This window comes from Bufo bufo, chromosome 8 (assembly GCF_905171765.1).
Source record: "Bufo bufo chromosome 8, aBufBuf1.1, whole genome shotgun sequence".
Taxonomy (NCBI): Eukaryota; Metazoa; Chordata; class Amphibia; order Anura; family Bufonidae; genus Bufo; species Bufo bufo.
The window spans coordinates 132,209,616-132,231,962 of record NC_053396.1 but is presented as its reverse complement, the minus strand read 5'-3'; the positions used below and the strand labels follow the sequence as shown (position 1 = coordinate 132,231,962).

Genomic DNA, 22,347 nt, shown 5'->3' with positions numbered 1-22,347 from the left:
TTTATATAGAACATAATGTGGGGGATTCAGCCAGCACAACCCTGTATGCAGGTGCACATCGCTATGGCGAAATACAGATACAAACGCAAAAACATATATGCAATCGCACTCTGCAACCAGCACTCTGCCCTGCCTCTATGCTGGATGTTGAATGGGGCATTGGTGTACATTTTGGCCAAAGCGTAATAAGCCACTCACCACGTCAAGGTCGCCTCCATGAGTGGTCTCTAACACTAGTTCCTACCTGTTATGGGCCATGACAGTCACACAAAGTCCAGGGAGCGCAGGTACAGCATGCACACCAGGCACACTCTGCTTTTAACCCCGTCCGGTGCCATTACAGCTTTCATCAGATCCAGGGATGCAAGTACCAACATGCATGCTGAGCCCACTATATACTTCTCCTTGAGCCAAATGGCTACTGGTAGGTGCTATATAAGCAGACTCAGTTTTATACTGACTTTAAAACCAGCCTCCAGGGCAGACTAACATGGGAGGATACATGTAAAAACATACATACTTATAAAATAAAACTTAAAAAAAAATGAGAGGATCAATAATGCAATATCATATTGTGTTTACGATTCAAGCCTGTTGGTAAACAAGTTTCCATATGGAAAATCCAAAAGGATTCCCTGTTCAGAAGCTTGCGTTTATAATCTCCACCTCTACTGGGTGGAGTAACTCATTCCAAGCCCCGAACAAGGAAACCTGTTGTGTTTCCCTGATGAACAACCGCATAGTGTAAACGAACAGGAGAAACGTTCCTTCTTTTAGTATGTCTGATAAATGTTTGCGGATTCTCACTTTGAGATCATTAGTTGTGCATCCAATATATTGCAAACGACATATAGAACAGGTAATGAAATGGACAACATAACTAGTATTACAATTAATATATTGTTGTATATAAAAAATGCGTCCATTGGCTGTGGGTTGAATAAAAGAAGCAACTAGGGCTGGACGATATGGCCTAAAATCTATAATTTGAAGCATGTGCGATATAACAATATATCGTGATATATTATTTTCTATATTTGGGGGGTTAAACTTTCTTTTTTGTTTACTAACTATTAGCCCCCTTAGGGGCTAGAACCCTTGTCCTATTCACCCTAATAGAGCTCTATTAGGGTGAATAGGACCTCACACTCTCCCTGTGCTTTGTGCACACAGCAGCAGGGAGATTACCAGGGCTTCAGTAGCATCCTGGCTGCCATGGTAACCGATCGGAGCCCCAGGATAACACTATGGGTGAGGAGGGGGGGGACCCTGGGGCCACTGCCACCAATGATTTAATACCTTGGGGGGAAGGGGGGCGCACTGCGGGGTAGGGGACTGCAATTTATACTGAGAAGAGGGAAGTAGAAGGAAGGGACTGTGGCCACTGCGCCACCAATGAATATAGTTAATGCTTGAATGCAAACTTAGGCTGCGGGTGCTTGCCATATCCCATACCCGGCCTCTATGACTGCGCGCTGCGATCCGCAGCAATTAACCCCTCTGGACCTGAGAGGTTAATTGCGGCGGATCACAGTGCGCAGTCATAGAGGCCGGGCAAACTAAGTGCGAACGAATTTCATAACAAGTGGGTCCTCTGCAGCTTTTTTTCAGTAAACATACTGGGACTGATTTATATGTGCAAGAGTAGGTCCACGTCGGACTACACATTTCACACCCGCTTCAGCGGTTCGTGGCCAATGTTAATCAAGATTTAACAAAGCAAGATGTTTCTTAATGATCTCACAAATTTGCGGGTATTGCAGACTAAGTAGTGTAAGGGATCGCTCTCTCTCAGGGGTCGGCAATGACAGACTTCTCATAAAACAGAGGATTTTTAAACAGTGCTTTATTTGTCACACAGCACATCACACTTCAAAGTTTGGTGTCACTTGGCACCATGAAGTCGCAGCTTCACCTCACAATGTGTTACATCAACACAAAACAATAAACGTTTGCCCGGCTAGGCGCTCACTATACAGAGGTCTCTCTAACTCACCTCTAGGTCAGTGTTCACACTGCGGTATTCGGGTTCGGTCGAACAGCCTCCTAACTGTGAGGCCCCTTTCACACGGGCGAGTATTCCGTGTGGATGCGATGTGTGAGTTGAACGCATTGCCCCCGCACTGAATACCGACCCATTCATTTCTATGGGGCTGTTCACATGAGCGGTGATTTTCACGCATCACTTGTGCGTTGCGTGAAAATCACAGCATGCTCTATATTCTGCGTTTTTCACGCAACGCAGGCCCCATAGAAGTGAATGGGGTTACGTGAAAATCGCAAGCAAGTGCAGATGCGGTGCGATTTTTCACGCACGGTAGCTAGGAGACGATCGGGATGGAGACCCGATCATTATTATTTTCCCTTATAACATGGTTATAAGGGAAAATAATAGCATTCTGAATACAGAATGCATAGTAAAATAGCGCTGGAGGGGTTAAAAATAAATAAATAAATTATTTAACTCACCTTAGTCCACTTGATCGCGCAGCCCGGCATCTCCTTCTGTCTCCTTAGCTGAACAGGACCTGTGGTGACGTCACTCCGGTCATCACATGATCCATCACCATGGTAAAAGATCATGTGATGACCGGAGTGACATCACCACAGGTCCTGTTCAGCATAGGAGACAGAAGGAGATGCCGGGCTGCGTGATCAAGGGGACTAAGGTGAGTTAAATTATATATAATTTTTTTTTAACCCCTCCAGCGCTATTTTACTATGCATTCTGTATTCAGAATTCTATTATTTTCCCTTATAACCATGTTATAAGGGAAAATAATACAATCTACAGAACACCAATCCCAAGAGCGAATTTCTGTGAAGAAGTTCGGGTTTGGGTACCAAACATGCGTGATTTTTCTCACGCGAGTGCAAAACGCATTACAATGTTTTGCACTCGCGCGGAAAAATTGCGCGTGTTCCCGCAACGCACCCGCACATTTTCCCGCAACGCCTGTCTGAAAGAGGCCTGACTAGTGCAACCCACCAGTCCTCCTGGTGGAAGCAGCGAAATACCTTGGGGGGGTTATGGTCCAGCAGTCCTCCTGGCGACACCTCTCTTCTTCAGGCGTCGCTGGGTCCCCCCACACTCAGGATTCCTCAGCCTTGTGGCCGCCCAGCTCTCATGCCTGGAACCACACAGAGCCTAGGCTTCCTTCTCAATTCCCCTCTAACTCAGCCTTGTGGCCCCCCAGCCCTCCTGGCTGGGACTACACAGGCCCTCTGCAGGTCTGTTCCCTGGGGCCTAACTCCTACTCTCACACACTGAGGATTGCTTTATCCCCAAGTGAGTATCGCACCTGGCCTCACCTCAGGCCAGGTGATTGTGGGGAAAACACAGCAAATCATACCATACATCTCCTCTAATAGGTTTCCTGCACCATTCTAGGAGACATACAGTCCTGATCAAAAGTTTAAGACCACTTGAAAAATGGGAAAAAATCATATTTTACATTGTTGGATCTTAACAAGGTTGCAAGTAGAGCTTCAACATGCAACAAGAAGAAATGAGAGTGAGACAAAATATTTTTTGAGCATTCAATTAATTGAAAATAATGATTAAACTGAAACAGGCTGTTTTTCAGCTGATCCAAATTTTAGGACCACATGTCTTTTAAAAGGCCAAATCTGTGCAAAGATGTGGATTCATTGTCATTTTCTGTCAGGTAGTCACACGTTGAGATGGCAAAGGCAAAGAAACTCTCCCTTTTTTTAACGTGGTCGGGTTGTTGAACTGCATAAGCAGGGTCTCTCACAGCGCGCCATCGCTGCTGAGGTGGGAGGCAGTAAGACAGTCATTTTGAATTTCTTAAATGATCCTGAGGGTTATGGAACAAAAAAGTAAAGTGGAAGACCCAAAAAAATTTCACCAGCACTGAGCCAGAGTTGTCTGTCCGTCAAGACACTGGACGATCCTCGACCCAAATTAAGGCCCTTACTGGTGCTGACTGCAGCCCCATAACCATCAGATGGCATCTGAGACTGAAGGGCTTCAAAAACAAAAAAACCTCTTCAAAAACCTTGTCTTCTTGAACGCCACAGAACTGCTCATTTGGACTTTGCAAGAGAGCACCAAACATGGGACATTCAAAGGTGGAAGAAAGTTTTATTCTCTGATGAGAAAAAATTTAACCTTGATGTTTTCCAACGTTACTGGCATGACAAGCAGATCCCACCTGAGATGTTTTCTACGCGCCACAGTGGAGGGGGCGCCATAATGGTCTGGGGTGCTTTTTCCTTCAGTGGAACAATGGAGCTTCAGGAAGTGCAGGGGCGTCAAACGGCCGCTGGCTATGTCCAGATGTTGCAGAGAGCATTCCTCATGACTGAGGGCCCTCGTCTGTGTGGTAACGACCGGGTTTTTCAACAGGACAACGCTACAGTACACAATGCCCGCAGGACAAGGGACTTCTTCCAGGAGAATAACATCACTCTTTTGGCCCATCCTGCGTGTTCCCCTGATCTAAATCCAATTGAGAACCTTTGGGGATGGATGGCAAGGGAAGTTTACAAAAATGGACAACAGTTCCAGACAGTAGATGGCCTTCGTGCTGCCGTCTTTACCATTTGGAGAAATGTTCCCACTCACCTCATGGAAACCCTTGCATCAAGCATGCCGAAACAAATTTTTTAAGTGATCTACAATAACGGCGGCGCTACTCATTACTGAGTTCATGTTGGGAAGTTGGATTTCTGTTTTGGGGAGGTTTAGTTTTTTTTTTTGGAGGTGTGAACTTTTGATCAGCTGAAAAACAGCCTGTTTCAGTTTAGTCGTTGTTTTCATTAAATTGAATGCTCCATTTTTTTTTGGTCTCACTCCCATTTCTTCTTGTTGCATGTTGAAGCTCTACTTGGAACCTTGTTAAGATCCAGCCATGCTAAATATGATTTTTTGCCATTTTTCAAGTGATCTTAAACTTTTGATAAGGACTGTATCTTCCCTCATATATGAGGCCTGTCACTGCCTCACAGTAGTTACAAAAACTGGAGTGGAGTCAGTAATATCCCTACTTATTTGTCCTCTCTTTGGAAAAATTAAATCTAATCCGGGTCTAGACGGCTCTATTTTTTTAGCACGGTCGAGAGTCCATCTAGGGTATTTCCGCACGGATAATCTGCTGGTTACAATCTATTTCTTTTTGTAAACAAAATGTCATTAGAGCAATTGTGTTTAGCTCTTGTATGGAATTAGGCAAATCTCATGTACACTTTGCTTTTTCGTTCTGTGCTCAAATTAACCAGCTGTGCGGATTTAGAAATCCCTAGGATGTCAGTTATTTTCAAAATTTCGGTGCAGATTTCGCCATTTTTACAGGAATGCTGAAATCTGCGTCAAAACTGCACCCAATCCGCACCAGAAACTGCAAGTAACATATGCAGGTTTTGAGGCTGAAATGCCCAGAAATCTGTATTGAAATTTGTGCAGATCTTCTGCGTGTTTAACCCCACCCATGTGCAGGTACTCTAAGGGTATAGGCACACAATGCCACCGTGCTGTGGTTGGGACTTGGCCACCAAGCATTTTACAAAGCTTCTCTAAGGGTAGCATGGCCATATAAGCCGCAGCAGCATCATACTTAATAATTAGAACCAAATAGTTGATTCTGTGTTAATTTTTAATGGCTGTATGGTAACAGGCAAAACCTGGCGGGTTTTATTGCATCTTGTAACTGATTCTCTGTGGTCTGCTTTTGGGCTTGTAAATGTCTATTTTATAAAAAAAATATTGCACTGACGCTTAGAAAATCAGTGAGTACTGGAGTATTACAATGACAAAAATCAGATACCAGGCAATATAATTTTGCTAATCGATTAGTTGAGATTAATTAAATCAATGTGATAAATTCTAATAAGGCTCAGTTCACACTTTAGTTATTTGGTCAGTTATTTTCATCCGTTATTGTAAGCCAAAAACCAGTAGTGAAGCCTATACAGAGCTCAGGTGTAATGGAAAGATTGGTACCTATTCTGTGTTTTTGACCTGCACCTGGCTTTTGCTCACAATAAGGGCTCATTCACACGATCGTATGAATGGGTCCGCATCTGTTCCGCAGTTTTGAAATTGGCCTTATAATGGGGTTCATTGGGTTTCTGTCAAATTTTCCGCCATTTTGACAGCAAGAATGCATGCTGTGCTTTTCCCCTGTCAGAAAACTTGTCTAGTAGAGAACTACTGAGTGTGACAAAGAATATGCATGAATGTGTTCTATTAGGCCAAGTTCACAGGCCTAAAAAAGTTGCAAGTCCCCTTTTTACGCCCTGTCCGCCAGTTGGGTGTGACGGGAGCAAGAGCGCATCGGGGCCGGGACTCCAGCCCTGGAAAATTTACTAACACTTACACCTGGAAAGGGGCAGAAATGTTAGCCTTAGGCCTCTTGCACACGACCGTATGCCCTCCGAGACATACGGTCCGTGAGTGGGCCGTATGTCCCAGAGCGGCATTGATTGTGCGCACAGGAGTACACAGCATCATAGATTACAATGATGCTGTGCACTTGTAAGATCATCATTGTAATCTATGATGCTGTGTACTCCCGTGCGCACGATCAATGCCGCTCTGGGACATATGGCCCGATCACGGACCGTATGTCTCGGAGGGCATACGGTCGCGTGCAAGAGGCCCTAAACTGTGCCAGCCAGGTGCAAGGACTGCCACAGATGCGTTATGACGAGGTGCCCGCCTCGCCATAAATTCCACTAATCTATCGGCAGCGCAAAGGGGTAAAACTTAGACAGGCATAAAAAGACGGTCTTAGTAAATGTGCACTATTGTGCAGATGTGAATTGAGCCTTATGTTGTTTACTTGGAACTAAAGTGTGTAGAAACGTCATACAGGGGGAAAATAAGTATTTGATACACTGCCGATTTTGCAAGTTTTCCCACCTACAAAGAAGGGAGAGGTCTGTAATTTGTATTGTAATATGTCGTCATTTTATTCCGGCCACCTCTTTGGATATTTGCCGTGCTGCCACCGGAACTCCGGCCTGCCCCCATTATCGTTACCTGTATAAAAGACAACTGTTTACACACTCGATCAATCACACTCCAACCACTCCACCATGTCCAAGACCAAAGCGCTGTCTATAGACACCAGGGACAAAATTGTAGACCTGCACAAGGCTGGGATGGGCTACAGGACAATAGGCAAGCAACTTGGTGAGAAGGCAACAACTGTTGGCGCAATTATTAGAAAATGGAAGAAACACAAGCTGACTGTCAATCTTACTCGGTCTGGGGCTCCATCCAAGATCTCGTCTCGTGGGGTAAGGATGATACTGAGAAAGGTTAGGAATTAGACCAGAACTACATGGGAGGACCTGGTCAATGACCTGAAGAGAGCTGGGACCACAGTCTCAAAAATTACTATTAGTAACACACTACACCGTCATGGATTAAAATCCTGTAAGGCACGCAAGGTGTTTGAAGTTCGCCAGTGACCATCTGGATGATCCATAGGAGGCATGGGAGAAGGTCATGTGCTCAGATGAGACCAAAATAGAACTTTTTGGTATTTACGCCACTCGCTGTGTTTGGAGGAAGAAGGATCAGTACAACCCCAAGAACACCGTCCCAACGGTGAAGCATGGGGGTGGAAACATCATTCTTTGGGGGTGCTTTTCTGCAAAGAGGACAGAACGAATGCACCGTATTGAGGGGAGGATGGATGGGGCTATGTATCGTGAAATTTTGGCCAACAACCTCTTTCCCTCAGTAAGAGCATTGAAGATGGGTCGTGGCTGGGTCTTCCTGCATGACAGTGACCCAAAACACACAGCCAGGGCAACTAAGGAGTTGCTCCGTAAGAAGCATTTCAAGTTTCTGGAGTGGCCTAGCCAATCGAAAATCTTTGGAGGGAGCTGAAACTCAATGTAGCCCAGTGACAGCCCCGAAACCTGAAACATCTGGAGAAGATGTGTGGAGGAGTGGGCCAAAATCCCTGCAGCAGTGTGTGCAAACTTGGTCAAGAACTACAGGAAAAGTCTGACCTCTGTTATTGCAAACAAAGGTTTCTGTACCAAATGATAAGTTCTGTTTTTCTAATGTATCCAGTACTTATAAAATGCTAATTAATTATTTAAAAATCATACAATGTGATTTTTCTGGATTTTCTCTCTCACAGTTGAAGTGTACCTACCATAAAATTTATAGACCTTTCCATTCTTTGTAGGTGGGAAAACTTGAAAAATCGCCAGTGTATCAGATACGTATTTTCTCTACTGTATGTAACACATTTCTAGTTTTTGGGGAAGTCTGATAGATTTTATAGTCCTGACTATGGAACTTTTTGTTTTTACGGTTTGCATAACCTCCGCACTGCTCTTCTCCATTTGCCGCATGTGTTCCACTTTGTGAGCTGGTAATATTCTTCAGGGAACTGGGATGACTAAATATAGTTTTGTTATTTTGATAGTTTGACGTTCCAGAACTTTTCTGCTGCCATTAACCTGTTTTACATGTTGTAAAATCCGTCTTTACTTCTGAGAGGAAATGTGTTCTTTCCATCCGCTACTTTGGTAATACTGATGTAATTGTGTGATTAGTTTTGTGTTAGCAACATGCCTGTATACAGAAGACCATTCATCCTCGCTAATAGTCATGTTTACTGTGACATGGTCACTGCTTCAGGTTTAACCTTTTCAGCCCCGAGGACTCTCCATTTTTGCGTTTCAGTTTTTTTTTTACTCCTTGCCTACCCAGATCCATAACTTATTATTTTTCTGTTCACATAGCTGTATGAGGACTTGTTTTGGAAGGACAAGTTGTACTTTGAAAAAGCACGATTTAATACTGCATACAATGTGGTAGGCAGCTGGAATTTTTTTTAAATTTGGTGAAAAAGAGATATATATATATATACACATACGGTATTCACTTTTTTTTTTATGTTTTTCTTTATTTACTATAAAATAAATTTTATGTGCACATTGAATAGAAATACAAAACATTTAATCAGCAACAATAAAATATTTAAATTCCACTGTAATTTATATGTACTCCCAAATTGTGCTAAAATATAATACAATTACTACTGCATAAAATAAGGTACTGAAATGCAGCGAGGCAAAAAACTAATTTGGTGGCTTTTTCATACCTGGTCATTAAGGGGTGACTGGTGCCATACATTTTATTTTAACCACTTGAAAACCAGTGTCATACATGTACAGCGGAAGTCGTCTCTTTAAAGATGGCGCCCACTCCAAAGCAAGAGCCAAAACCCTCAGATGACATGGCCAAATGTGACCACAGCAACTGAGCACTGAAAACCCGGGAGACCTTGCAGCGATCAGGGGACCTGTTCATTCCCTGCGGCAGCCATAGCCTCCCTGAAGGATCTGAGGCTGCCATAGCTATGTTCCGATGGAGAAATAAATAAATACATTTTAAATATATATAATCTTTTTCACCAAAATTAAAAAATATTTTTCACCAAAATATAAATATTCCAGCTGTCTACCACATTGTATGCAGTATTAAATTGTGCTATTAGAAAGTACAACTTGTCCCTCAAAAAACAAGTCCTCATACAGTTATGTGAACAGAAAAATTATAAGTTATGGATCTGGGTAGGCAAGGAGTAAAAAACAGAAACTCAAAAATGGAGAGTCCTCGGGGCTGAAAAGGTTAAACCTGAAGCAGTGACTTTTTTTTTTTCAGATAAATAAGCAGTAGGTGGGCAGGGAAAGCCAGGTGCTCATGAATATGAGGACTCATCGGCATGTACTCAAGCTGTTTAGCACAAGAATTTAGCAAAATGGCCGCGTCAATTAAAAGTGATCCAGCATTTTGCTAAGAAGACCTGTCACTAGTTTATGTTGCCCTTAGTTAGGACACATTATGAAACCGGTGATGGATTCCTTATAAAGGGAATCTGTCATCAGATAGGGCAACACAAAGTATTGACAGAGACCATGATCCAAATGCTGGGTCACTTTGATTTTTCTTTTGGCCCAGTTGTTTTCTTAAAATCACTATTGAGCAGCTCCAGCACGAGCTGAGAGTACAGTCAGTGCAATGCACAAGCTTGGGAGTTATCGTATTCTTGAGCGCTCATCCACCCCTTACCGCTGATTGGCAGCGCTTTTCCTATACACATTATAGAAAGTAAGCTGTCAATCACGGATGTTGCTAGGGTCACAAAAGATTCTGAGCCCAAGCCCTAATGCATATGTGTTAAATTTTAAAGGGGTTCTCTGGCCAAACCTAAAAAAATGGGACCTGAATTTAACCTGTGGAGAGAAGGTGAGGACTGCCATGCTTACCCGCAGCAGCAGCATTTTCTGGATCCTCTTCACGGTCACGTGACAGCTCCTTTGGCGTTTTTTGGTCTTCTGGTCTCTTGCCATCCTCTTCCTCTCTTCTGCAGGAGACTGTGCGTCATCACTGGCTTCACCGCCTCCTGCCGGCCTTCCTTGGACCCGGCACCGGGATCACCAGTTTTTCATTCAGTGTACAGGCTTCTGTATGAAGCCTATACTGACTCATACACAGTGTAATGTAAGCACTGTGTAGGAGTCCCAGCTGGGTGCGCTGTGGATATGGCACTGGGGGTTGCTGAGGATGGCACTGGGGGAGCGCTGTGGGTTGCACTGGGGGGGAATGGCTGTGTCATAAATTACTGTGATACAGTCAGTTCAGGTCGGGGGAGTACAGTCGGCGTGGGAGATGAGGCCTGCACACGGGCCTCATTTCCCGGGCTGACCGTGGTCTTATCACACATGATGGGTCAAGATAAACGCTGCAGCAGGCAGGACCAAAAAAGATTAGGCCTCATGCACACGACAGATGTATCTGTTTTGCGCTCTGCAAGTTGCAGATCCACTAAATAAGGATACCATCCGTGTGCCATCTGCTTTTTTTGGAGACCCACCAACTTCTATGGATTCGAGGTCTGCATTTGAGGACAAGAATAGGACATGGTCTGTCTTTTGCAGAGCTGACATATGGCTATGGAAAGCACATGGATGACATCATGTGTTATTCATGTGTTTTTGATGGGTCTGCAAAAAAAAATGCATATCGCAAAAGCGACTTGCAGACCGCAAAACGGATACTTCAGCAGGGAGTATCGCACATAAGAATCTTTGATACATGAACAGGAGACTGTATCACAGATGATAGATTTAGATACAGAGGCACAGCAGACAGTATATGACATAAGCTTAGATACACACCACACTAGGCAGTATCATACAAGATGGTATAAGATACAAAGCTTTACGGGCAGTATGGCATACAACAGGCGATGTATCGGGCACTGCAGGCTGTATCATACATTATAGGATTAGATACAGATGTATTTTGAAGTGCTTGCTGTTACCTATCGATACCCAATCGATACTTTTAGACCCGGGATTCGATGCCGGGATTTGCTATTTTCTGATACTAGGCTGCGCTATTGCGCAGCCTAGTATCAGTTAGCATGGCATGCACCGCTCTCAGCGCGCGCCATGTTATCCTCAGCAGCACAGTGGAGAAGGAGGCAGTCCCTTCCTCCCCACTGTGACGCGGCCACTGCCACCAATGAGAATATCAGGAGGAGAAGACACTGCGCCACCAATGAATATAATACTGGGTTGGGGGCGCACTGCGCCACCAATGAAGATAATTAAACTATTAATGCAAACGTAGACTGCAGGTGCCGGCCGTATCAAATACCCCGCACCCGGCCTCAATGACAGGGCGCTGCAATCCCCGTAGATTAACCCCTTGGGCACCCTGTGTACATCTGTATTAATGGTTTAATTATTTTCATCTCCCAACCCAATATTATATTCTTTGGTGTTGCAGTGTGCCCCCCCCACCCCACTCCAGTATTATCTTCATTGGTGGCAGTGGCCACAGGGTCCCCTCCCCTCAGTATCTTCATTGGTGGCAGTGGCAGCTTCCGATCGGAGCCCCAGCAGTGGAATCACGGGGCTCTGATCAGTTACCATGGCAGCCAGGACAATACTGAAGCATTGGCTGCCATGGTACACTCCCTGCTGCTGTGTGCACAATGCCCAGGGCAGCAGGGAGAGTGTGAAATCCTATTCACCCTAATAGAGGACAAGGGTTCTAGCCCCTAAGAGGGCAAATAGTTATTAAATAAAAAGTAAAATAAAAAACGCCAAAATATTAAATATAAAAAAAAAACATATTACATATCGCCATGTCCGAGAAAGTCCAAACTATTAAAATATTTTTTTAAAAACATCTCCTACGCAGTGAACGCTGTAACAGAAAAAAAATTAAAACCGTGCGATTTACAAATTTTTTTTTTGTCACCTTGTCCCCACAAAAAATAGTATAGGGTTGTTCTATTATGGGCCAGACGTTCCATAAAATGCGGAATGCACGCTGCTTTTTTGGGGTTTCATTTTTTTCGCATGGTATAGAGTATTGCAATACTTTTTTATTGTATCGAAATCGAATCAAAATGTTGGTATTGTGACAACCCTACTTGCTGTTTATTGCACTCCTAGATGGTGAGGGAAGAGCCGGTGGACTGTCTCTGATGTGATTTAGACACGGAGTGAGAAAAAGACTAGCAGAAGTCATATGTGGGTGTAGTAAGATGGCCACAGGAGGTATAGTGGGCGGAGCTCCTGCAGACTGCATAGGGTGGGGGCGGGGTCAGCCTTTGACTTATAAGGCTACTTTCACACCTGCGTTCAGGTGTCCGCTCGTGAGCTCCGTTTGAAGGGGCTCACGAGCGGTCCCGAACGCAGCCGTCCAGCCCTGATGCATTCTCAGTGGAGGCGGATCCACTGAGAATGCATCCGCCTGCCAGCATTCAGCCTCCGCTCCGCTCAGTGAGCAGACACCTGAACGCTGCTTGCAGCGTTCGGGTGTCCGCCTGGCCGTGCGGAGGCGAGCGGATCCGTCCAGACTTACAATGTAAGTCAATGGGGACGGATCCGCTTGAAGATGACACCATATGGCTCAATCTTCAAGCGGATCCGTCCCCCATTGACTTTCAATGTAAAGTCTGAACGGATCCGCTCAGGCTACTTTCAGACTTAGAAATTTCTCTAAGTTATAATGCAGACGGATCCGTTCTGAACGGATGCAAACGTCTGCATTATAGGAGCTGGTCCGTCTGATGAAACATCAGACGGACCCGCTCCGAACGCTAGTGTGAAAGTAGCTTAACTCTGCAGAGCAGCCATGTAAATAGAAAGCTGTGAATGTAAACAGGAAAGCACAGACATGAAAAACAGGTATTGGGGGCATATATACCAGGTGCATGGTGAGGGTGTTAGGAGTACTTCCAATTTTTTTTTTTTGGGGGGGATCGAACAACCTCTTTAATTTTAGCCCCAGTGCTAAAGGCATATATGGATAGACATTGCATTCTGCGCTGTCACACATACAGGAGAATAAAGCAGCACAGGCCTCCACATGATGTAGAGGCATCAGTTTCTCAAACAGTTGTCTGGCGGGGTTCCCAGTCTACCCACACTCTGCTTAGCTTTTCCATATACTTCAGCCACAACTAGTGGAGAAAATTACTTTTATTAAAACTTAATGTTTCCTGAATATTATTTAAAGACCTTTTCCAAGATTGTTTAAAAAAAATTGGCAGTGGGTGGTGCAGGGCCTGCGTTATGCCTCATGCAGACGTCCATGTCGGTTTTGGATCAGTGGTAACACGGACCATGTGCAATCCGTGTTTTCTCCCGTGACAGATCCGTGTTGGGTCTGTGTTTCAGTTTTTTGCTGTCCGTGTTGCATCAGTGTTTCACTGACACTGAACAGCTGAAAAATTATTTTCAAAGCATCTTTTCCTAATGATCCGTGAAACACGGATGGCATCCGCGTTGCATCCGTGGCTTTCACAGACCCATAGACTATAATGGACGTGATGGACAAAATAGAGCATGCATCCGTGCTAAAAACGCTGAGCCACGGACTGTGCTAAAACACTGATTTCTGAATGCACACATTAAAATGAATGGGGACGTGTGCTGTCCGTGGAGAACACGTACAGCATGCGTCCGTGAAATGAGGCTTTAGAGGGGGGGAGGGAACAGGGAAATTGCCCCAGGCCCCATCCCTAAATGGGGCCCCCTGCTGATCTGCCCAGACAGAAGTGGAAGAGAGCTGGTGGCCGCACCTGAGAAGAGCGCAGCAAGGAGCGCTGGTCCCTGGTCTCCTGCCCACTGTAGCCCGCAGGGTCATTATGCTGTAGTGAGGAGCTGGGTGCTGCATCCATAGCAGGCAGACCTTGGACCCAGCCCCTTCCTCTCTCACAGGAGGCCCTGCACTGTGAAGGTAATGGCCTCCTCTGCTCCTCTGGTTTACTGGTGAGTTCAGAATGTCGCCCTCTAATGACCGGACATATGTGCTGCCTGCCCCTCTCCCTCTCTGTGCTGCAATAAATTATAAGGGCTGCTTGATGGCAGACATAACCTGATAGGTACAGGAGGGGAGGCAGCCTGCAGAGAATATACAGGACCCCCCCCCCCCCCCCCAACACACACACACACACACACTGTAGCTGTTTTTGTTTATTAACTAATTGCTGCCTGGAACACAATTGTCTAAATATAAGTTAATCTATCTCGTATCTATCTACCCATCTATCTTATACAGTGGGATGCGAAAGTTTGGGCAAACTTGTTAATCGTCATGATTTTCCTGTATAAATCGTTGGTGGTTACGATAAAAAATGTCAGTTAAATATATCATATAGGAGACACACACAGTGATATTTGAGAAGTGAAATGAAGTTTATTGGATTTACAGAAAGTGTGCTATAATTGTTTAAACAAAATTAGGCATGGAGAGAAACCCCACGGCAGCGCTCCATAGTTCTTCCGTGGGGTTCCTATCCTCCGTTCCGCACCGCACCTTCTGGATTGCAGATCCATTCAAGTGAATGGGTCCACATCCGTGATATGGTGAGCACACAGTCGGTGCCCACATATTGCAGACAAGCAACGACTGTCTGCATGAGCCCTTAGGCTGAGTTCACACTTCAGTTATTTCCATCAATTATTGTGAGCCACAACCAGGTGCGCGTTAAAAACACAGAACAGGAGGAAATCTTTGCCTTATACCTTATCTCTGAGTAGCCTTCACTACTGGTTTGGGCTCACAATAACTGATGGAAATAACTGACCAAACAACTGAAGTGTGAACTTGGCCTTACCTGATTCCTGACACTGGCTCTCGGCTCTGTGCTCTCCGACCTCTGCTCAGGTCCCTGGATGTCATCATCCATTTTAAAGTGCAAATGCAATATTAAAATTAAAGAATACCAACCAGGGCTGGGACATAGTAAGTGGTAATGTGGACTCAAAAACCTCAACGTGTTGTAAATTATATTTGGTCTGTATTATTTTTAACAATTTTTTTTTTCTCCCCCCCCCCCCCTTCCCCCAAGATCAAGTTTTTCTTCAGAAAGTATTGCTGTATGATTGTATCTATTGTTTTTGTTAGCTGGTTGTGTAAAGTACATTTAAGGCTACTTTCACACCAGCGTTTTTGCTGGATCCGTCATGGATCAGTAAAAACCGTCTGCACCTGTTATGAACTGATCCGGTTGTATTATCTTTAACATTGCCAAGACGGATCTGTCATGAACTCCATTGAAAGTTAATGGGGGACGGATCAGTTTTTTATTGTGTCAGAGTTAAACTGATCCGTCCCCATTGACTTGCATTGTGAGTCATGACGGATCCGTCTTGCTCGGCACCACATCGGGAACAGAAAAACGCTGCTTGCAACCAAATGGAACGAAATGCATTCTGGTGGCATTCCATTTCGTTCAGTTTTGTCCCCATTGACTATAGGGACAAAACGGAAGCGTTTACTCGCCGCTATTGAGATCCTATGACGGATCTAAATAGCGGAAAGGGAAAGCGCAGATGTGAAAGTAGCCTAACTTAGTTTAGAATAATTTCCACCTCCTTTTATTTGCAAGACAATGGTAACAGTATTTTGACTAAAAATATTACTCTTGTTTGTTACCTATTAGATATTCTTTTTTCGTGTGTCTTATATAAAGGTAATTGTCCTTGATGCGCATTTATTTACTATGTTTAGTAGACGTTAGTAAATGAAAGATTTTATGTGCTTTGTTTTTAGGTGAGACGGGTCTTGGCAAATCCACTCTTATGGATACATTATTTAATACAAAGTTTGAAGCGGAACAAACTTTGCATTCACAGCCTGGGGTTCAGCTGAAATCGAGCACCTATGATCTGACAGAAAGTAACGTTCGGCTGAAAATGACCATTGTTAGTTCTGCAGGTTTTGGAGATCAGATTAATAAAGAAGACAGGTAACACTAATTTCATATGTAATGCATGATCAATATGGAAAACAATACATTATTATTCTAATAACTGGTGATTATTTGTGGACAAGCTGCAGTGCAATGATCACAACCTGTAGGGGAGACTTATCATCGTCCCAAACCATAAATTTGGTTTTAAAAAGTTGCAACTGGCATTTTTACGCCACCCTCACCCATTTCTGAAAAGGGGACATGACGATGGCGGGGTGTAGGCGAGGCCAACGGCCCAGCCACATTTGTCATTTATGCCAGAAACTGACGTAAATGATGACTGAAATCTACGCCAGCTACAAGCTGCCATTAGACATCAGTCAGGCGCATCGACTGCCAGAGGATGCATTAAATTTATGGCAAGGTCACCTAGTTATAAAATATATGCCTGCTCCGGCAGCGCAGGGCCCTTTTAAGACTGTCATAGCACAAGCAGGTCTTGTGTTTAATGTTGTTATCCCATGGCTAATGTAAAAAATTAAAATCAGTCGTCATATAGTAAATGACAATCTATTTCTAAGGCCTCTTTCACAAGGGCGTCAGGTTTTTTGCCCGGGTAAGATGCGGTGCGTTGCGGGAAAATGCGCGATTTTTCAGCGCAAGTGCAAAACATTGTAATGCGTTTTGCACGCGCGTGAGATAAATTGGCATGTTTGGTACCCAAACCCGAACCCGGACTTCTTCACAGAAGTTCGGGTTTGGGTTAGGTGTTTTGTAGATTGCTATTATTTTCCCTTATAACCATGTTATAAGGGAAAATAATACATTCTTAAAGAGGACCTTTCACTGATCTTTACCCTATTGAACTAAGTATACAGACATGTGGAGCGGCGCCCGGGATCTCACTGCACTTACTATTATCCCCGGGCGCCGCTCCGTTCTCCTGCTATGTCCTCCGGTATCTCCGCTCACTAAGTTATAGTAGGCGGAGATACCAGTCCCTAAGTTATAGTAGGCGGAGTCTGCCCTAGCGCTGGCCAATTGCATTGCAGAGCTCACAGCCTGGGAGAAAATAACCTCCAGGCTGTGAGCTCTGCGCTGCGATTGGCCAGCGCTAGGGCAGACTCCGCCTACCATAACTTAGGGACTGGTATCTCCGCCTACTATAACTTAGTGAGCGGAGATACCGGAGGACATAGCAGGAGAACGGAGCGGCGCCCGGGGATAATAGTAAGTGCAGTGAGATCCCCGGGCGCCGCTCTACATATCTGTATAGTTAGTTCATAAGTAAGAATCGGTGAAAGGTCCTCTTTAAGAATGTATTATTTTCCCTTATAACATGGTTATAAGGGAAAATAATAGCAATCTACAAAACACCTAACCCAAACCCGAACTTCTGTGAAGAAGTCCGGGTTCGGGTTTGGGTACCAAACATGCCAATTTATCTCACGCGCGTGCAAAACGCATTACAATGTTTTGCACTTGCGCTGAAAAATCGCGCATTTTCCCGCAACGCACCCGCATCTTACCCGGGCAAAAAACCTGACGCCCTTGTGAAAGAGGCCTTAGAAATAGATTGTCATTTACTATATGACGACTGATTTAATTTTTTACATTAGCCATGGGATAACAACATTAAACACAAGACCTGCTTGTGCTATGACAGTCTTAAAGGGCCCTGCGCTGCCGGAGCAGGCATATATTTTATAACTAGGTGACCTTGCCATAAATTTAATGCATCCTCTGGCAGTCGATGCGCCTGACTGATGTCTAATGGCAGCTTGTAGCTGGCGTAGATTTCAGTCATCATTACGTCAGTTTCTGGCATAAATGACAAATGTGGCTGGGCCGTTGGCCTCGCCTACACCCCGCCATCGTCATGTCCCCTTTTCAGAAATGGGTGAGGGTGGCGTAAAAATGCCAGTTGCAACTTTTTAAAACCAAATTTATGGTTTGGGACGATGATAAGTCTCCCCTACAGGTTGTGATCATTGCACTGCAGCTTGTCCACAAATAATCACCAGTTATTAGAATAATAATGTATTGTTTTCCATATTGATCATGCATTACATATGAAATTAGTGTTACCTGTCTTCTTTATTAATCTGATCTCCAAAACCTGCAGAACTAACAATGGTCATTTTCAGCCGAACGTTACTTTCTGTCAGATCATAGGTGCTCGATTTCAGCTGAACCCCAGGCTGTGAATGCAAAGTTTGTTCCGCTTCAAACTTTGTATTAAATAATGTATCCATAAGAGTGGATTTGCCAAGACCCGTCTCACCTAAAAACAAAGCACATAAAATCTTTCATTTACTAACGTCTACTAAACATAGTAAATAAATGCGCATCAAGGACAATTACCTTTATATAAGACACACGAAAAAAGAATATCTAATAGGTAACAAACAAGAGTAATATTTTTAGTCAAAATACTGTTACCATTGTCTTGCAAATAAAAGGAGGTGGAAATTATTCTAAACTAAGTTAGGCTACTTTCACATCTGCGCTTTCCCTTTCCGCTATTTAGATCCGTCATAGGATCTCAATAGCGGCGAGTAAACGCTTCCGTTTTGTCCCTATAGTCAATGGGGACAAAACTGAACGAAATGGAATGCCACCAGAATGCATTTCGTTCCATTTGGTTGCAAGCAGCGTTTTTCTGTTCCCGATGTGGTGCCGAGCAAGACGGATCCGTCATGACTCACAATGCAAGTCAATGGGGACGGATCAGTTTAACTCTGACACAATAAAAAACTGATCCGTCCCCCATTAACTTTCAATGGAGTTCATGACAGATCCGTCTTGGCAATGTTAAAGATAATACAACCGGATCAGTTCATAACAGGTGCAGACGGTTTTTACTGATCCATGACGGATCCAGCAAAAACGCTGGTGTGAAAGTAGCCTTAAATGTACTTTACACAACCAGCTAACAAAAACAATAGATACAATCATACAGCAATACTTTCTGAAGAAAAACTTGATCTTGGGGGAAGGGGGGGGGGGGGGAGAAAAAAAAAATTGTTAAAAATAATACAGACCAAATATAATTTACAACACGTTGAGGTTTTTGAGTCCACATTACCACTTACTATGTCCCAGCCCTGGTTGGTATTCTTTAATTTTAATATTGCATTTGCACTTTAAAATGGATGATGACATCCAGGGACCTGAGCAGAGGTCGGAGAGCACAGAGCCGAGAGCCAGTGTCAGGAATCAGGTAAGGCCAAGTTCACACTTCAGTTGTTTGGTCAGTTATTTCCATCAGTTATTGTGAGCCCAAACCAGTAGTGAAGGCTACTCAGAGATAAGGTATAAGGCAAAGATTTCCTCCTGTTCTGTGTTTTTAACGCGCACCTGGTTGTGGCTCACAATAATTGATGGAAATAACTGAAGTGTGAACTCAGCCTAAGGGCTCATGCAGACAGTCGTTGCTTGTCTGCAATATGTGGGCACCGACTGTGTGCTCACCATATCACGGATGTGGACCCATTCACTTGAATGGATCTGCAATCCAGAAGGTGCGGTGCGGAACGGAGGATAGGAACCCCACGGAAGAACTATGGAGCGCTGCCGTGGGGTTTCTCTCCATGCCTAATTTTGTTTAAACAATTATAGCACACTTTCTGTAAATCCAATAAACTTCATTTCACTTCTCAAATATCACTGTGTGTGTCTCCTATATGATATATTTAACTGACATTTTTTATCGTAACCACCAACGATTTATACAGGAAATCATGACGATTAACAAGTTTGCCCAAACTTTCGCATCCCACTGTATAAGATAGATGGGTAGATAGATACGAGATAGATTAACTTATATTTAGACAATTGTGTTCCAGGCAGCAATTAGTTAATAAACAAAAACAGCTACAGTGTGTGTGTGTGTGTGTGTTGGGGGGGGGGGGGGGGGTCCTGTATATTCTCTGCAGGCTGCCTCCCCTCCTGTACCTATCAGGTTATGTCTGCCATCAAGCAGCCCTTATAATTTATTGCAGCACAGAGAGGGGAGAGGGGCAGGCAGCACATATGTCCGGTCATTAGAGGGCGACATTCTGAACTCACCAGTAAACCAGAGGAGCAGAGGAGGCCATTACCTTCACAGTGCAGGGCCTCCTGTGAGAGAGGAAGGGGCTGGGTCCAAGGTCTGCCTGCTATGGATGCAGCACCCAGCTCCTCACTACAGCATAATGACCCTGCGGGCTACAGTGGGCAGGAGACCAGGGACCAGCGCTCCTTGCTGCGCTCTTCTCAGGTGCGGCCACCAGCTCTCTTCCACTTCTGTCTGGGCAGATCAGCAGGGGGCCCCATTTAGGGATGGGGCCTGGGGCAATTTCCCTGTTCCCTCCCCCCCTCTAAAGCCTCATTTCACGGACGCATGCTGTACGTGTTCTCCACGGACAGCACACGTCCCCATTCATTTTAATGTGTGCATTCAGAAATCAGTGTTTTAGCACAGTCCGTGGCTCAGCGTTTTTAGCACGGATGCATGCTCTATTTTGTCCATCACGTCCATTATAGTCTATGGGTCTGTGAAAGCCACGGATGCAACGCGGATGCCATCCGTGTTTCACGGATCATTAGGAAAAGATGCTTTGAAAATAATTTTTCAGCTGTTCAGTGTCAGTGAAACACTGATGCAACACGGACAGCAAAAAACTGAAACACAGACCCAACACGATCTGTCACGGGAGAAAACACGGATTGCACATGGTCCGTGTTACCACTGATCCAAAACCGACATGGACGTCTGCATGAGGCATAACGCAGGCCCTGCACCACCCACTGCCAATTTTTTTTAAACAATCTTGGAAAAGGTCTTTAAATAATATTCAGGAAACATTAAGTTTTAATAAAAGTAATTTTCTCCACTAGTTGTGGCTGAAGTATATGGAAAAGCTAAGCAGAGTGTGGGTAGACTGGGAACCCCGCCAGACAACTGTTTGAGAAACTGATGCCTCTACATCATGTGGAGGCCTGTGCTGCTTTATTCTCCTGTATGTGTGACAGCGCAGAATGCAATGTCTATCCATATATGCCTTTAGCACTGGGGCTAAAATTAAAGAGGTTGTTCGATCCCCCCCAAAAAAAAAAAAATTGGAAGTACTCCTAACACCCTCACCATGCACCTGGTATATATGCCCCCAATACCTGTTTTTCATGTCTGTGCTTTCCTGTTTACATTCACAGCTTTCTATTTACATGGCTGCTCTGCAGAGTTAAGCTACTTTCACACTAGCGTTCGGAGCGGGTCCGTCTGATGTTTCATCAGACGGACCAGCTCCTATAATGCAGACGTTTGCATCCGTTCAGAACGGATCCGTCTGCATTATAACTTAGAGAAATTTCTAAGTCTGAAAGTAGCCTGAGCGGATCCGTTCAGACTTTACATTGAAAGTCAATGGGGGACGGATCCGCTTGAAGATTGAGCCATATGGTGTCATCTTCAAGCGGATCCGTCCCCATTGACTTACATTGTAAGTCTGGACGGATCCGCTCGCCTCCGCACGGCCAGGCGGACACCCGAACGCTGCAAGCAGCGTTCAGGTGTCTGCTCACTGAGCGGAGCGGAGGCTGAATGCTGGCAGGCGGATGCATTCTCAGTGGATCCGCCTCCACTGAGAATGCATCAGGGCTGGACGGCTGCGTTCGGGACCGCTCGTGAGCCCCTTCAAACGGAGCTCACGAGCGGACACCTGAACGCAGGTGTGAAAGTAGCCTTATAAGTCAAAGGCTGACCCCGCCCCCACCCTATGCAGTCTGCAGGAGCTCCGCCCACTATACCTCCTGTGGCCATCTTACTACACCCACATATGACTTCTGCTAGTCTTTTTCTCACTCCGTGTCTAAATCACATCAGAGACAGTCCACCGGCTCTTCCCTCACCATCTAGGAGTGCAATAAACAGCAAGTAGGGTTGTCACAATACCAACATTTTGATTCGATTTCGATACAATAAAAAAGTATTGCAATACTCTATACCATGCGAAAAAATGAAACCCCAAAAAAGCAGCGTGCATTCCGCATTTTATGGAACGTCTGGCCCATAATAGAACAACCCTATACTATTTTTTGTGGGGACAAGGTGACAAAAAAAAAATTTGTAAATCGCACGGTTTTAATT

At 44.6% G+C, this 22,347-nt stretch overlaps 1 protein-coding gene across 1 annotated transcript in view; it reads right to left on the bottom strand.

Annotated features, from left to right (window-relative positions):
• Positions 1 to 22,347, bottom strand: part of SEPTIN6 (septin 6) — a 154,675-nt gene that overhangs the window by 74,484 nt on the left and 57,844 nt on the right. The window contains exon 3 of the mRNA XM_040442162.1: positions 18,306 to 18,501. Coding sequence (XP_040298096.1) covers positions 18,306 to 18,501 — 196 coding nt within the window. The remainder of the gene's footprint in view (positions 1 to 18,305; positions 18,502 to 22,347) is intronic.